We start from the raw sequence: 17,905 nt of genomic DNA on the forward strand, positions 1-17,905 counted from the left end.
TGCTTCATGAGTAACTTTGCATTTTCTCCAGGCACTTTATATCTGAACTTTGTATAGGCTTCTTCTCTTCATGAATTTGTGTCAACTGGGTTTCATCTTAATCATGTAAAACCAAAATTTGAGGGATCAATTGCTTTCTAATTGGGTCAATCAGATGTGGATGTCACCAGATAGTCGTCATACTTGTAACCAATGTGTTGCTGTAGTTATGGTCTTCACTGTAAGGAAATGAGAATCTTCCACGAAAGCGCAAATGCTTGTAATCGGTGTCTATTAAAGACACTGCAATCATAATCCGCAAAAGGGTATAAAAGGAATAATACAAAGATAAAATAATAAACTTTTATTTCATATGAAAATGCTTAAGAAGCATTGATACAAAGGAGAGGGGATCACCCTTATTTATATACAAGGAGAGAGTGAGAGAGAGCAGCTATTAAGGAGCTCTCATAGAGAGTCGTTGGAGCAAGTCCAACTACTCTATTTGTAGCTGTTGAACTAGCTCCAATGGTGTGATCATCGCAAAATTTATTTGGGGTGTTCACAAATGGCTATACCAACTAGTCAATATCTAGTTGGATCTTGGCTAGTTTAAAGTCTAGTTCAAATCGTACTAGACAAAAATAAAAAATAAAATAAAATAAAAAACAAATAAATAAAATATTATATTATTATATTATATATAATTACATTTTTTATATTTTTAACATTCACTAGTTGTTTCAGTCAATATCTAAAACTCTGTAGAAGTCTGATGGCTGTTATATGACAGTTGTATCATCAAAACAGGAGCTGCATACTGTCTCATCACTTCATAAAGGAAGAGGTATGGCTTCAAAGGAAGATATTTTTCCAAATTGCATTGCTCATTCTGAAGAGCCTTATGCAGCGGTACGTAAGAAATATCCTAAGGTCCACATTTAATATGCTAAGTTTTGCTCTTTATGCTTCTTGATGCTTGTCTACCGTATCATTCCTTTCCTATATTTTGCTTCAAGCATGTCATTGCCCATACTTCTTTTATAACTATTCATTGTTACCTTGAATAAGCAAAGGCTGCATCTTCTGATGTAAATGCATTGGGAGTCCTTAGCATTATATCATGTTACTTGAGAATTTGTGATAGTATCTGTTTGTTGATCCTAAGTTGGGGAAAATTACAATATAGGAATCTGGGAAATAGAACATTGAAAAAAAAACTAGTAAACTAACCCACTAGTTAGTTTATGATGGAAATATATAGTATAAATTCCAAAATACTTAGATATTTTTTAAGATATTGTACAAAACTAGTTCTTGCAGATTGTCTAACTAGTAAAAATATTATCTATATTAAGATTTTAAGAACCGATGGGAGTGAAGTATCTTGAAATGATTTAGATTCCATCACACCTTCCTCAAAAATCTTCTTAGATTTTACTGTAACAATCATTTTTATTGGAGAGCTTGTTTGCGATGGACAATGAATTTGATAGAGGCTTGTGGATTTGTTGACATTTTGTGGGTGCTAGGCATCTCCATCTTTGGTCTAAACGAAAGGGCTTCATGTTATGCACAAACTTTGCTTTATAATTGATCATGCATTGTTTATTCATATTGTTAGATATTTTTATGCATGATATTGTGCGAAATTAGTATTAAAAGCTTGTATTTAGCTGATGTTTATGCATTATCCTGTAGAGTCACATTTGATCACAATTAAAAGAAAAAAGAAACAAATTGGGACCCACTTGTGTTTTTAGAAAATTTTAGTTTTCTTTAATAGGTTTTCAGAAATTATTTTTTAAAAAGGAGGTTTTGTAAAATTCTTGAAAATCATAATACTCTTTTAGAAATTTTTTTAAAACACCCTCTTATCCCTAATTAGCATTATAAATATTTGTTTTAAGAGCTAGAGGGGGGCTGTCTTCTATCATTAAAGTTCACCCCCCCCCCCCCTCTAGCCTCTCTCTCTCTCTGTCAATCGGTCCCCTCTCTTCCCTTTCTTCTTACTCCTCCCCTCTTTCTTCTTCTTTTCTCTTTGTCTTCCCCGCCGGTTTGGAGTCTTCCTTCTTGCATTGGAGGTGCGTCACATGTGCGATAGATGAGGGAAGTCCGCTCTGTTCTCCCCAATCTGTTGGAGGCAAACCTGAGGTAAGCCTCTTCTCCCCCGTTTATCTATACTTTTAGTTAATTTAGGTTGCTGCATATAGGTAGTTATTAAATTCTACATACATTAGAGTTTAGTTTTTTTTGCTGCATAGATTAGTTTTCTCTTGATTAGATTATTTTTCTGCTTGATAGTTTAGTTTATTCTTTTACTTGCTGAAAAAGGAAAATACAAAAAATATATATTTCTGATTTTTTTGATCAGATCAGCCTATTTTCGGCCAACATAATTTGACCAGATCAAGATCTAGTCAGACTTGGCTAGCCCCAAACTGACCTGGCCGATCTATTGCAAGTCTGATCTGTAGTCTGATCAGGTCAGACCTAATCAGACCCTGAGCAGGCTAGACTAGACCCAGCCCACGCTGAAGCGCATACCCGATCAGGCAGCGTAAGAGTCAGCCTGCGATCAACCCTGCTGGTAGATCATTCCAATTTTTATTTGTTTTATTTTTTTTTGACTTGATCTGTGGCAGTAGCAGACCATCCCTGATTTGTTGCCAGCTAGCATGCAGCTAGCCGAGGCTGACTGCAAGGTAAGCAGATCAGGCTGCTTGCTGTGCAACCTGATCAATTAGTGATCTGCCAGCAAAACTGCCGATCTGATCTGATCAGCGTCCAGCCAAATCAAATCTGATCCCGATTCAGCAGCAGTCTGCTGAACACCCTGCAGATCCAACCAACATACCAGGCCTGCTCAAATCAGCTTGTCAGGTTGTGGCTGACCAGTCTGCTGCCATCTGAAGTCTTGCCTGATTATTTTTGCATATCCGATTTGCTGATCAGATCCTAGCAAGGCGCGACTGCATTAGGTTTGTGTGTTTTTGTTACTTTATTAGTTTAGTGTTAGGTCTTAGTGTAGTAGATTTACTTTTAGATTATGTTCTCTTCGTTAGATTTAAATACATTTAGATTTTTGGTTTTTAGATTTAATTGTTATTTGCTTGCAACTAACCTTAACTAGATTAGATAGTCTAATTGTTTCGTTTTTGTGTGGTCTGGAGTTTTGCAGGTGGGTAAGAGGCTTTAGATTTCTATTGAAACGCGACAACAAGGGTTGTGCATGTGCGGACAACGGAAGCTAAATCACTAACACACAGAGCACTGCAAGTTTTGGTCTTCTTTATTTTTTATTTTTTCGGGGCCTCAAGCCATTTATTTATTTGGGGTTGTAATAATTTTATTTCTGCTCGCACCCTCTGTAATAGGTTAAGTACGTTTTATTCAAGGCAATAGAGATCCTTTTGTTTGGAGTACGAGGTTCTAAACCCATTCCCTGAGTTCGACCTAGACTTCACCACTAGTGTGAACCGGTTAATTTAGAATTTGATGCACGGTTTGCACTAACTAATTTTTATTAAAAATATCTTTTAAAAATACTTTTGAAAAAAGTTGCATCAATAATGTCCACCTTGATAGAAAATGATCCACTTGCATTGGCAAACACTTCAAGCGCACCTTGACCTGTAAGCCAAATATGATAGCTACATTGGTAATAGCCATACTATCTTAACTGAGGGATCACAGGTCCTAATCCTACTGGGGTCAACCCATAGCTTGATAGAAAAAACCACCATTCCATTTGCGAACAATTATATGTTTGTCTTGTTTTGTTTGCAATTTTCTCTTCAAAGAGGCCTTGATGTGGGTTGTGTTAAAAATCAATGTTTTTATGTGTTTCTGATCATAGTTAATGATTTCATCATTGTTAATGTTATTGATAAGTTTATGATTAACGGTACTAATCTTAATTGTTGATGTCGATTTACAGGTAATTTTCAAACACTATCGAGAAACCCACTGCCATTTTTGCTTTGGGGAGCTTCCAGCTGATATAGTACCTTGTACATCTTGTAGAATATCATTGTACTGTTCCCAGAGTTGCCAAGAGCTAGCTAGTGGAAGAAAATTTTGTGGCATAGGGACCATTGATATTTCTTCAATTGAGAATTTATCTCAAGATCTTATTCAGTATATTACAGATATTAACTTGTCCTTGGTTAGTGGTGGAGCTGGTACGGATGCAAATGTTGGAAACTTTGCTGAACATAGACATGAATGCCGTGGGGTAAATTGGCCTGCTATTTTTCCTTCTGAGATTGTTTTAGCTGGACGTATTGTTGCAAAGTCTTTAGAGAAAGAAAGGTGCTCTATGCAGGCCATCAAATTTGAAAAGGAGTTGGTACTTCTACAGTTCACATTATATTCGATTTGGTTTTCTCTGCATCAGCGTTCTAACTCTATAGAAATGTCTTAAGGTTGCTTACAGGTTTGTTTCCAAATGTTCTTGCAGGAGCTTTGTCATCATTATGTTCAAATGCCATATGAGGTTAAATTGGAGTGGCATATATACTCCATTGTGCTCATGTACTGCCTTAAAGTTTTTTATAATTCTGATTTTCCATTTACAGGGCCTTCAATTGCACAGGTATTTACTTGTCAGCTCAAGGTTTTTTATTTCGGTGATTAGATAGTAATGTTTGCAGTTCAACTGTTTTTTCTTTTCCATTTTGCTGGAAACTGTTTATCCTAGAAAGTGATAGCTTACTGGTGTAAGTGTTATTCAAGAAAATGTTCAGTAGTTATTATATTTGGTTTGACGGTAATGGAATTTAAAGACTTTGAGAAAAGAAGATATTTGTGTGCTCTAAACAATGGTTGGCTAGGGGAATGGGAAAGAACTGCTAGGTTCATCTTTCCAGGCGATCTGTTTGTATTTCCATGCATCTGATGGATGCATTGCATCAAAGATGAAGCACATCACTTGTTTGATGGTTAGCAATAATTTGGTTGCTTCACTGTATATGGTTTGCTTAATTCCATGACACACTGTTCATACCCCTGACATATCTTATGCCCACTAAGTATCTTGGTAATGTAGAGCTGGAATGCCCAATTGGCTGTATGTCTTATCCGAGTCTTGTTTTTAATTATGCGTGTTTTTTATTCTTCTATGAAGGTCTTCTTTGTGATGAAGAGACAGAATTATCCTTCTACAAAAGTTTTTGATCTCTGTCACATGGGTGTGGGGATGCGGCGGGGCAAAAATGTAATATATATATATATATATATATATATATATATATATATATATATATATATATATATATAAAGTTTTTGCCTTTACTGGGGGGTTCGGGGGCTTTCCTCCCCTGGCGTGGGTCCCGCTGCCCGTTCAGCGGGCGGGGGTCCATGGGGGCCGCCCCTGGCGGGGGGTTGTAGGGGGGCAGCGCCTCCCGAAAGAAATTTTTTCTTGGGAGGGGGCTCGGCCCCTCCACTGAAATCAGAGGGAGCAGGGTGGGGGGCTTGCCCCTCCACTGCTGAAAACAGGGAGGGGCTCACCCCCTCCCTTGAAATAATAGGGAGCAGGGTGGGGGGCTCGGTCCCTCCCCTACCGAAAATAGGGAGGGGCTCGGCCCCTCCCCTGTCGACCCAACAAGAGAGCAAGAGGGAGCAGGGGGGGCTCGGCCCCTCCCCTGCCTACCCAACAAGAGAGCGAGAGGGAGGCTCGGCTCCCCTGCCGACCCAACAAGAGTGCGAGAGGGAGTAGGGGGGGCTCGGCCCCTCCCTTGCCGACCCAACAAGAGAGCGAGAGGGAGCAGGGGGGCTCGACCCCTCCCCTGCCGACCCAACAAGAGAGCGAGAGGGTACTTGCGATGAGGGAGGGGAGGAGGTGGCGTCAGGCTCCCCTGCGAGATGTCGGGAGGAGAGGAGGCGAGCGAGAGAGCGGAGCTGCGCGGGAGAGGAGAGGATTAGGGCGATTTTTTTTTTTGCCCTAATCCTCTTTCGCAGTCACTTTTGATCGGGCATCAATTTTTTTTTTTTTACGTAAAAAAATTGGATGAAAATGACCCTGGGTGAGTTGACCGCACCTGGGGTCGTGTTGACCGCACCCGCACGCGCACCCGCTTCGCGTCGACGCGGGTGCGGCATTTGCTTTGCCGAGTCCCTGTGACTTAGTTTCTGATTCTAGTTCATACTCCACTTTGTGCTTTATAATTGAAATCTAGGAATCTTTTTTAGTTTGGTGCTAAATTAATTCATATCATGGTCTTTTCTTCCTTTTTTTTTTTTTTGAAATGTTCGAGTTAGTGAGTCAAAAAGGTAGGGCAGCGTGGGAGGATGTCAATCCTTTGGAAATTGTTAGATCACACCCTTGTGTTATGATGCTAGTTCACTAAATCACTATATATTTTGTTGCATTTCAAATAAAACTTTTGAATTTCTAGAGATACTACTATAATGTTCAGAATTCACTTGTTAATTATTGTTACAATTATCAAGATTGATGTAATATATGTATCACTATTTTGTGTGCTAACCCTCTTGCTATGTATATGTATATTTCATTCTTTATACACGTGTTCTTGTATTTTGTCATAGTTAGGAGTAAAGTCAATTGTTTTTCTCTTCTAGTGAGGTAAAGGGGAAGTCTCCCCCTATATTATTGTATCGCTCTCATTTTTGAAGCAATGAAGTTTCCTTTCTTGCTTCCTATCGACTTCTCTCTTCTAGAGTTCATCTTCTTACTTTGATATGGTATTAGAGCCATGTCAGATTGAGAGGGTGAGATTGTGACCAGAAGGGAATGTTAACTCCATTTATTGGTAATCTGGGTATTGCATTGGGACTCGTGGCACACGAAGGTGCTGATGTCATCTTGTCATAACGAAGATTCAAATTTTCATTGTTTGAGGTAAGAGCTTGATAGAGATCGATTTTAGAAGGCCAAAAAATAAAAAATTGTGCCCATCAGAGTAGTATTGAATTTTCTATGAAAGTTTCAAGATTTTCTGTTTTTTTGGTGTAGTGACCAAATTTGAGAAATCTGCTCAATTGCTCATACAGGGCCAATCGGTGGTTGTTTCTGGATTTGTATCAATGCATTTGGGTCGTTTTGGTGTCAGCTATCTATTGGAAACATTTATTGCAGGAATCTTTGCATTTTTGTTGAATTTTATTGAGGATTCGAGATACCTATTTCAGGTGGTAACCCTATTTTGGGATTATTGTTTCAATCGACTGACTATGGGTGCATTAATATGCTAGTGTTTGGTAGTTTATTTTTTTGGTTATGAGGAGTGCTTTGTGACTGGTTTTGCATGTGTTTGTATCGTTTGAGGTGTTCTTGGTGTGTTGATTGGAGTATCTTGTCATTGACATCATCGTAGTTGTAGTTTTTGGTAAAGCTGTTGGTACAAGTTTTCTTATGTTTACTGTAGTAGTAGTTATATATACAACATATATTGTATCTTGCTTGCCTATGCTTATTGGTTTTGTGCAGGGTGTTTGGGAAATTTGTTGTTTGGGGATTAGTGTGAGATGGAGAAAAAGGAGACTATTCAAGTCATTCCAGTGAAGTTTGATGGCACTAACTATGCCTCTTGGACTGACTTTATGAAAACAGTGGTGTTGGGATTTGGTTATGGAGGATATTTGGATGACACTAAAGTGAAGTCAAAGAGGGTGATCCCAATTATAACATTAACATCATAAAATGGGAGAAGGAAACACAAAGGTTAAATTATGGCTTCTGGGCTCTGTGGAGCAAAATATTGCTGCAAATATTTTGAAGTATGAAGCTGCTAAGGATTCTTGGAACTATTTAAAGTAAGTCTTTGAGCAGTCAAATTGTAAAACCCGCAAAAAAAAATTGTTTTGGACCCGGGCCGGGTCGGGTCGGGTCCGGACCCGACCCGGGCCCCTTTTCTTTAGGGTTTTAATAACCCGACTCGAGAAGGGGATTTTTGAGAAAACCCCCTTCTCGAGCGCTGCACCCCTTTCCCCCCTTCGTTTTCAGGTGGATTGGGGAAACCCACCGGGGTTTCCCCTTTCATCGCCCCCTGAGGCCTTTAAGTTCCTCGTGGGAGGGCGAGGGGAGTCACGCCTCCCTCTCGAAGCCCTTCGCCCCCCCCCCCTGTGCCAACCTCCTCCTTCCCTGCGCACGCCTCCAGCGCCGCCCTCGATCCCCTCGCGACGATCCTCCCTTCTCCTCTGTTGCGCACGCCGCCGACGCCGACCACCGCCTCCCAGGTACGCCACTCCACCTCCTCATCCCCCTCCCATCTCTCTCTGTCACCTCGCCAGGACGCCGGCAGGCGGCGCACGGCCCCTGCCGCGCCCTCCCACCTCCCTCCTTGCCCACTAGAGACCCGACAGGGGGCCTACAGGCCCCCTGTCGTCCCCTTCTCTCTTTTGGGGTGCGCCAGAGTGCCGGCAGGGGCCAATGGCCCCTGCGGACCCCCTTTCTCTTCCTTGTGGGAGATCGGGCGACCGACAGGAGGTCGGTCATCCCCCTGTCACTTTCCCATCTGCCATGACCTGCGTAGGGGTCGGCAGGAGGCTGATGGCTCCTGCTGCCCCGATTCCTCTCTCTTTGGCAGGTGCTAGCCCCCTGCCACCTCGGTGATGTCGGCAGGGGCGTGACCCCTGCCGCTTCTGTGCTGACGGCAAGGGGCTCGACCCTTGCCGATTCGCCGGTGTCGGCAGGGGCTCGACCCCTGCCGATCCGCCGTCGGCAGAGGCTCGACCCCTACCGATCAGCCGCCGTCGGCAGGGGCTCGACCCCTGCCGATTCGCTGTCGTTAGAAGGGGCGCGACCCATGCCGCTTCGTTGCTATCGGCAGGGGCTGTCCCCCCGATCGATTCGCTGCCGATGGCAGGGGTTATTCCCCCTGTCGCTTCGCTGCTGTCGGCAGGGGCTTTCCCCCTGCCGCCTCGCTGTCATCAACAATCAGGGTGTTACTCCCTGTCAGTTGTTGTCGGGTAGGGGCCGAGGCCCTTGCCATTTGTTGTTTGGTCAGGAAGGGGCCGAACGGGTCCAGTTCGCGCTCCACGGCCCGACCCTCGTATCATCTACACTCGTAGACGCACACAACTGCACGACATCCCGAGGTAGGGTAAAGTCGCACAAGGGGCAATAGATCTAATTAAGTTAAAATAATTAAGATGTCCATGCTAGTTGTACTTAGATTTATATTGCTTTTGCGTGACGTATTATTCTTGTCTGCATGTTTATGAGTCGAGGTATGATTTTACTCTTCGAGTATTAATTTGCGTAATTGCTTATGTGTTGAAGGTGGTTTCACACTTTTTGAAATACATATGCCCTTGTTTGCTTGTATACATTTCTGCCTGCATATTTCCTTTGAGTCAGGTACGACTTCGTGTCTCATGTATTACTTATGACCTTATGTGTTTGCCTATCTAAGTGGTCAAGGTATGTTTTGGCACCTCGTGTGTTACTTATGTGTTTTTCGCTTGATGTGCGGCATCGCAAGTCGAGAGTTGCTTGTTGTCATGTTATAACCTGCATATGCTCACATTTATGGTCAATATGTACTTACATAAATGAAGTCTTGTGCCTATTCTGATTCAGTTGTTTTCAAAACACTAGAAGTTGTACTTGTGCATTGCAGTTCTTTAACAGAGGGTTTCCTCCTGCGAACCCAGTGCTCTTCAAATGGCACAACTTTTGCAAAGTTAAGTTTTAATCCTCGCAGGATTTTGAAGTTGCATTTGAGTCCTCTCAAGTCCGCACACTTGGGAGAAATATTTTATAGCCCCGATTCGAGTTGCAACCCAACTCGAATAACCCCGATCAGGGGCATGAGCATATGAATGAGTGGGGTTCTGTTGAAGGACTCATTCTTTATTTATCAATCTAGTGTCATATGTCGATAATAAGATAAATTTTGGATGCTTGTTTGATAGTGTTGTGCCTTGCGTGAATGACTTAATGTGGCATTATGGCTTTTAAGGATGAATCGTGTCAAATGAGCACTCCTTTATTCTTTGGATCATTATGAAGTTGTGTGTTGGGTGTTCCTTTTGAGAAGCCCACACACCTCCCTGGTTCAGTATAGCGTACTTTTAGACATGCACAACATGTTAAGTACTTTGTTGATCGGACGAGAGATCCGAGATGACCTTGCATCATGAAATATGAAAAATGTTGTTGAATTGAATTCAAGACTTATCTTGCCAGAAAGCGTTGTATTAATTCTTTTGCAGATAATATCTGTTGGGGTTTCTTTTGTGGAACCATTTCCCTTTCATCGTAGTCGTACTTTTGACAAGTACGACCGTACTTTTTGACAAGTACGACCGTACTTTTTGACAAGTACGACCGTACTTTTTGACAAGTACGTCTTCTTACGTTGCGATGATTGGATGAGTAGGTTGTGGCAACCTCGATGAGTGCAAATAACAAAATGTTGTGATCACCTAAATAAGTGATGTTTTCGCCTTCACCGGCAAGATACTCGAGTTGGTCGAAAGACCAGAGTATGTAGAATGGGTCTTCAGTCAACAACCCTTGATATACTCATTCGAATCGCTGACTCCTGTCAGGAGAGATGACAGGAAGGTACAAAACTTCGATGGACAGACCATTAATTGCAGTTACGAGCAAAAGACTCGGCTTCCCCAGTCATCGGAGTTAGGGGAATGAGACTACCATAATTATCCTAGGTGGTAGCTCTCCATGTTTGGGATGCATCCATTGTTTATGCTGCTTTGGGGATTTCTCTCTTGGTCACCGACCGTCCCCTTAGGTGCGGACTCAGTCAGCTATCCGGGTTATCATAAAACACATAACATAATAAACCCCCGGATCAGTCTAGGCTGTTTCTAGAGTCTTGCCTTGTGCGTACCCGCTTGGCCAGTTAATATCGAAACATAATTTAAATCCGATCACATAATGTGTTTAGTTATGCATGTATGAAAGTTATAAGGTACAACAAGTTCAATACTTATGGAATTGTGTCTGTGGTTGATGAAACATTGTATTTTGCTAGTTAACTTTCTTGTGCAGTGTTTTGCGTGTAATAGTTAGCCTACTTGTGCCAGTAAAATGCTTGTAATAATTTTAGCATTGTGCTCATGATAGTTGCTCTGTGAGTCTGTTGAAATTAAATTGCTATATAATTGCCTGTCTACTTGACATATTAAATTATTCTGCTTAATTATGTTCAACATTGTCATGTCTGTGCACCTACCAGTTTTTAGCGAAACTGACCCATTTTATGGGCCGGTATTGGATAGGTAATACAATGTGCGATGGCACGATGGCGTGATGAGGTCAAGATAGAGCTCTTTCCCTGACGTTTCGCTCTTGAGGACATGTTGGTAAATTTGGTATAAAGTGTGTTTCAAAATTTCTCTTTTATTAAACCGTGAGTTAATAAAACTGTTTTAGTAAGCTTCTTCTTGGTTTCAACAAACGAATTCTCAATTATTGAAACTCCATTTCTAAACCATTTGATTTCAATGGTTGTGCGGGATTTGACAAAGGAAAGTTTACGCTGTAATGCGCTCAAGGTCCATTGACTTGTGGTTTTAAAAATATCATTATGCGCTGAAGTATTATTTAAACTTTGATTATTGTATGATTTCAAAGCTTTCTAAACTATTCTAAAAAGTTACAAGTCCTGGATTTTTGGGGCGTTACAAAAATTGGGCTCAAGAGTATCACCTTGGTGAGACTTTAAGGTAGACAGTTGAAAAGTCTGATGCATCTAGAACATTCAGTTTTAAAGAATCCAGAAGTGATATGAGCTTTATTCGTTGCTTTTATTGTAAGAATTTTGGTCACATGAAGAAGTCATGTCTTGTGTCGAGGAAAAAGAAGTGTGCAGATTCTGTCTATTGTCCAGTCCAATACTTTAGAGGAGATTTAGCAGCATTGATTGTTCAATTTCTTCTTCTTCGTCTTTTTTGTTTACTTCTTTTAGAACTTCTCTTGTTGGTTCTTCGAATTGTTTTTCGTGTTGGTTAATAAACTTAGGTGCATCATGTCATATGACTACTCTAACCAACTGCCATCCTTGTAGTGGCTCATTCTGCACTGGAGATGGTTCCTCTATGGGAGTTTCTAAATTTGGATCTCTCACTCTCACCTTTTGTCCTAAGATAAACTTAAATATCTCTTAAGTTTTTTATGTCCCTTCTTTAGCTATGAATCTTATTTTTGTTGGCCAAATTATTGAATATAATTGTAATATAATTTTTTTCCCGTGGATTGTGTTTTGTAGGATCAACTTTCTCGAAAGAAGATTGGGATTGGGCATAAAAGAGGGGACTTATATTACTTAGACTCATTAGATTTGAGTTCTCATAAGAGGCTTGGTGATGGCTTAGGAGCCCTAGTTTTGGATGAATTTATGTTGTGGCATCAACGACTTGGTCATATGTCTAGTTTCAGACTTCAATATCTTGTTTCTTCTAATAGTTTTTGTGGACCTAAAATCTTTGTATCTGATCATGTGAAGGAGTATGAGAGTTGTAGGTTAGCAAAGAGTCATACCTTGCCCTTTGGGTCTAGGGAGATAAAGTCTCATAGAGCCTTTGATCTTATTCATTCAGATATTTTTGGTGCCTCACCAATTTTGTCTATGGGTGGTTCTACCTACTTTGTCAAATTTGTTAATGCTTATACAAGATTTACTTTATCAAGAATAGAAGTGAACTATCAGAGATCTTCAAGAAGTTTTGTGTTATAATTGGGACTCAAAAAGTCTAAAAATATCAAAATTGACTCTATATCAAATCCTGTGCTCTGGTCAGAACCCAAGCAGCAATTCATAGTCTCACATCCTCCAGTTGACCAATCCAAGACATCACCGAGCATGTGTGCTTATAAAACAATTTTAAGAAAACAGGTAAGAACCGAAGTCTCCGTACGAATTCTTCTAAAAATTCAACAATAAAGGAGATAGCATAAACAAATTTATGCATAAATTTTTAGAGAAAATCGCAAGCAATAACTTACCACAATTATCTTACCATTTAAACATTCAACCAAATATCCAAATATGCAAAGATGCATGAACTAATGCTGAACAGTAAAATATGCATGATTCAATGCACATGCATGAATAACTTATTAAGTTATTTATCAGAGTTGCTTTTGCATGCATGTTCATATTAAATGAACACAAATTTAATTTTCACTTTTTCTTAAACCCGCTGATACTCAAAACGGGTACAATTCTCGAAGTTCAAGTTAGGTTTTCAATCATAGTTTAACACAATTTATATTTTAATTACTGAGTTTTACACTTGTTCTTCGACCAATATTAGGAATCAACACCATCCATTAGAACATTAAAAATCAATATCTAATGTTGGGACTGTTAAAATATTATGTTTCTTTTAGCTATAAACTGAAATACCCATCAGGGGTATTTCAGTCCTTTTACTCAATAGGTGTCAGCCACCCTAATGGGCTAACATTTCTACATGCTTAATTTTATAGGAATTCACTCTTGGATTGTCTGACTCTGACATGCAGATAGGTTTTTATAAGGTTTAAAAATCGATAGTCTAAAAATTTTCATAAATATTCAAGGCTTAAAAATTATGGTTTTTATCCAAAAGACATGATCCAACTATCGTTTCCTAGCAAATCGACCATGCCGAACCCATCTGCAGGGTCAGATTTACGAAAAACAATATGAAAACACTCATTCACTCGCAGTAGGCCAGAAAAGTGGTAGGCAGCTACAACTTTTCCTATATATATATATAATATTTGCTACTCTTGTGGGTTCCAAAACCCCTAGTGAAAAAAGACTGTTTTAATTTTTTTTGCACCTCTGACCCTCTAAATGTAATCTATATGTTTGCTTTAGTAGAAACCATCCCATGGATCATGTTTTCCCGACATGAATGTCAGAATGTCTGAGGGTTAAATAATCAATAGCCTATAATATACTGAAATTTCAACCCTCAAAAAATTGTATTTTTACATTGAAAAAATATGATCCAAGTGCTGATTCCTACTATTTTGACCACGCCGAACACATCCATGGGGTCAGATTTGGTCAAAACAATTTCTCCCTATGAGTTCTGGAGCTACACCTTCCATTTTTTAATGCATATTGTCTTTTGAACTTGTCATTTCTGAACTTAAATTTGTCTATAATTCATTACCACATTTACTAGAAATTCTCTTTCCACTTTTTTTCTTTTGACCAATTTCTTTCGCTTTTGTATTCTGCAGTTGGTTATTCTGATATCTCAAATCAAGGTGAATTCTATGTCGGTTGTTCATATCAAGTCTTTACATGCAAGTGACTTCTCAAACTGCTTGGGTAGACACTTAGCAGGTGCGGAAAGCCTTACTTGTGTAGAACAGGTTTGTGAGTACAATTTCAGTTCTAATAATTATGCTGTCTATGCTTTATGACTGTCAATGGTGAAACAAGTTGCCATTGGTTGGGTGTTCTTTTGAAGGGACTATCATTATTGTTGGATGGCTGCCTTGCACTTTTTTTAAAGCGGCATAAAAATTTATCAGGTCAATTTATAATGCTCGATGTCAATTAGAGTTGCTCAATTTGGTAGTCTCACAGTTTATGGTAATGTTAATGTGTAAACAATGTTTTTTTATTTCCTTTAATTTGAACTTAAAAGCGGCCTTTTCTAGTTTCTTCAGTATTTTATGCTTTTATCCTAAATTTGGAATGAAGTTTGGTTGTTTGCTGAGTCTTTCATAGCCATTCTTAAGAAAAGATGCTATGTAAAAATAGTGTGATTTTGTGCATTAAATTTAGGAGTTATACAACATAATTTTATAAAGATCATTTCGTTGTGCGCCAAGTCTCATATATGAAAAATTCTGTCATAGTATTGAAGAATTGTAATTGTAGTTGAATACTTAAAATTTTAAGGAAAAGTAGGAATATAAGAAAAAAATGGAAAGATTTAAAAAAAAAATTCGACCATGAAGAGAACTACTTGTTTATAGTTAAAACTTAGATTGACGATAAAGATGACTAGAAAGGTAAAAAAAATGGAAAGGTTAAAAAATGTAATTAAAAATTTGTGATCTTGAAGAGAACTACTTATTTGCAATAAAAATTAGTTCAATGATAAAGATAACTAGAGAGGTAATGTAGTAAATAGTTCATTACATATCCATAAAGACTAGTAAATATTGAAGTATAGTGAAGATGCACAATAAAGATATTCTGTCATGTATTAAGAGTATGGTAATGATATCTTTACTACTAGAAGATTGAAAATGACATTCATGAGCAAAAAAGTTTGGCTATAGAACTTTTTGGAAAAAAGACAAAGATTATGCCGGGGTTTATTAGTCATTTTGTAGATGGTTGGGGCATGCATTGTTAAGAGATGTATGTTTATGTGCATGTGTACATATATATATACTTATATGAATACATATATATGTGTATTTTGTATTTAGTATATATATTATTTTTATTTTTATTAGATTGTATTTAAAATTTATTTATTTTTTTAATTTATTTATTTTAGTGACCAAGGGTATGCCGGGGGCGTTGGGGCCTCCCATAAGCTAGTTGGTCTCTCTCCCCTCTTTCTATCTTGTATAAATATGGGACCTTTAGTCCCTATTGTTGTATGCATGTTTTATGCATTCTATGAACAATAAAATATTTATTTTTATATTGTGTGTGCTATTGTGACTCTTGTGAGTGCCCTTGTGGGTTGTATTGTGATCTTGCCCTAGTAGGCATTGTGTTTGGCTCTTGGAGATATCATTACATGGTACTAGAGCCATTTAGGGGTGTCAATGGGTCGGGTTTCACCCGGATCACCCGGACCTGACCAATACCATACTCTATAGGGTCAGGGTTTGGTGATAAACAAGGTCTGATTATAATCTGGGTTGGACCCGAAATGTCAGATTAATATATGGAGACAGGTATGGTTTGTGAAATTTCATACCAGACCTGGGCCCTACTCGGGTTCCGATTAAGATTTGTAATTTTCAATGTAAAAAAGATAAAAATATTATTTTACCAGGTATGGTTAATGTAATATCATGTGTTTTTATACTATATTAAATGTTGAGATTTAGAAAGTGTTGTAGTAACGTCGGTAAATCCTCAATTTTAGGTGGCATCAATTGAATCTGTGTTTGGCCCAAGTCTCATAGACAAGACCTAAACGAGCCAAACAAGATATGGTAAAACTTTAAATTTTCGACCTTTAATATCAAGCGAAAATCGAGCGAAATTCAAGCAAAATTCAGAGGCAAAATTTAGGATATATATAATTAGATGTGCCAAAAAATTCTGAATTCATCGATATTTTACTTTTCTGAATTCGGGCTCTGGTTTCAATAATGTGTCTATGCTTTCTTTCGGCAAGACCATTTTGTTGAGGGGTATATGGACATGATTTTTGATGAACAATCCCATTTGTGTCAAGATAATTTTTAAATTCTCTTGACACAAATTCTCCCCCAGAATCAGTTCTAAAAATTTGGATATTGGTTTTAAATTGATTTTGTATATAACTATGAAATTTTTTAAAACAATCAAATACTTCTGAATTATGTTTTAAAAAGAATATCCAAGAATGTCTGCTAAAATCGTCCACAAACACAATATTAAGAAACACCTCCTTTGGATATGACTGATGCAGGTCCCCATACATTCGAATGTACAAGTTCAAATGAATTCTTAGTTATAAGATGTCTTGTTCCAAAAGGTAAAGGCTTCATTTTGCCAAGAATGCAATCTTCACATACAAATTTTTTTCTTTTACAATTTGAAAGAAATGAAAATAATTGTAATTTGGTCACACTAGGATGTCTTAGTCTTTTGTACCAAATTTCTACATCTTTCTTTTCCACAAAATTACAAAAAGCTTGTTTTGGCAATTCAAGATTGTTCATAACATAGAGATCTTTTCTTCTATGGCCTTGCCCAATCGGCTTCCCGAAATGGAGATCCTGTATTATGCAATCATTAGATGAGAAAACAATTTTGCAACCATAGTCCGCAATTTGAGAAACTGATAAGTGGTTTAAATTTAATTTTGGTACTACTCTAATATTTGGTATGTGAAATATAGGTGTTTTTTGATACATGCCAAAACTTTTGATTTTTAAAGAGGTGCTATCGGTAGTAGAAACACAAGAATCATTTGAGTTAAACTTGCATTCAGACAATATAGACTCATTAAGGGTCATATGAAGTGAAGCACCGAATCTAGGATCCAAGAGGTCTTACCATGGTTGTCGCTTGTCGATACGACCGCTCTCGAATAAGAGGTAGATTGAGCTTTAAACATAGGTTGCAATGCTTTCATCAATTGGGCCAAGGATAGCGAACCGATGCATTTGGAGTCGTCTACTTCACTCTTTTCCACCGAAGCCACTCTTTTGTCTTCTTTATAATCTTCCTTCTTTCTTTTGGGACAAAAAAGTTTGATGTGTCCTGGTTCCTAGCAATGATAGCAAATAATTTTTTCTCATTTCTTTGACTCATGAGCACCCCTCTTTTCATAGTTGTTGGGGTTCCTTCCATTCTCATTTCTTACAAAATGAGGTGGTTTATAACTCTTCGTATGGTTTTTGGGCTTTGACATAGCAAGCACGGATTCTTCATCTTTAAAAGTGGATGGCCTTTTCAAGCTATTCTCTTCCATAGTTAATTCTTTAAGCGTCTCAACTATGGAAGGGACCCCTCATCTGTGAAGAAGAGCGGACTTAGTTCTTTCAAATTCGGGCCTAAGCCCATTTATGAATTGATAAAAATACACCGTTTCGATTTGATTTTCACGGAGCTCAACATCTTGTGGGCAATGCCACTTTGGCTCAAAAAGAGCCAATTCATCCCAAAGGAGAGAGAGAGCATTGTAGTACTCTCTTATGCTTCTCTCTCCTTGAATCATGATTCTTACTTTATTTTGGGCATTTCATATATGCGCAATATCCTTAAGACTATACATGTCTTTAAGGTATTTCCAAGCATCACTA

At 38.7% G+C, this 17,905-nt stretch overlaps 1 protein-coding gene across 3 annotated transcripts in view; it reads left to right on the top strand.

Annotated features, from left to right (window-relative positions):
- The window catches only part of TPR9 (Tetratricopeptide repeat (TPR)-like superfamily protein), a 117,080-nt gene that overhangs the window by 61,231 nt on the left and 37,944 nt on the right, over nt 1–17,905 (top strand). For all 3 annotated transcript variants that reach the window (XR_016430168.1, XM_089995482.1, XM_089995483.1), the window contains 4 exons: nt 773–891; nt 3,920–4,330; nt 4,442–4,576; nt 14,153–14,287. Coding sequence is in view for 2 of the 3 variants with exons in the window: in XM_089995482.1 (XP_089851608.1) it covers nt 773–891; nt 3,920–4,330; nt 4,442–4,576; nt 14,153–14,287 (800 nt within the window). In the remaining variant the exon portion in view is untranslated. The remainder of the gene's footprint in view (nt 1–772; nt 892–3,919; nt 4,331–4,441; nt 4,577–14,152; nt 14,288–17,905) is intronic.

This window comes from Nuphar pumila, chromosome 2 (assembly GCF_984573655.1).
Source record: "Nuphar pumila chromosome 2, dmNupPumi1.hap1.1, whole genome shotgun sequence".
Taxonomy (NCBI): Eukaryota; Viridiplantae; Streptophyta; class Magnoliopsida; order Nymphaeales; family Nymphaeaceae; genus Nuphar; species Nuphar pumila.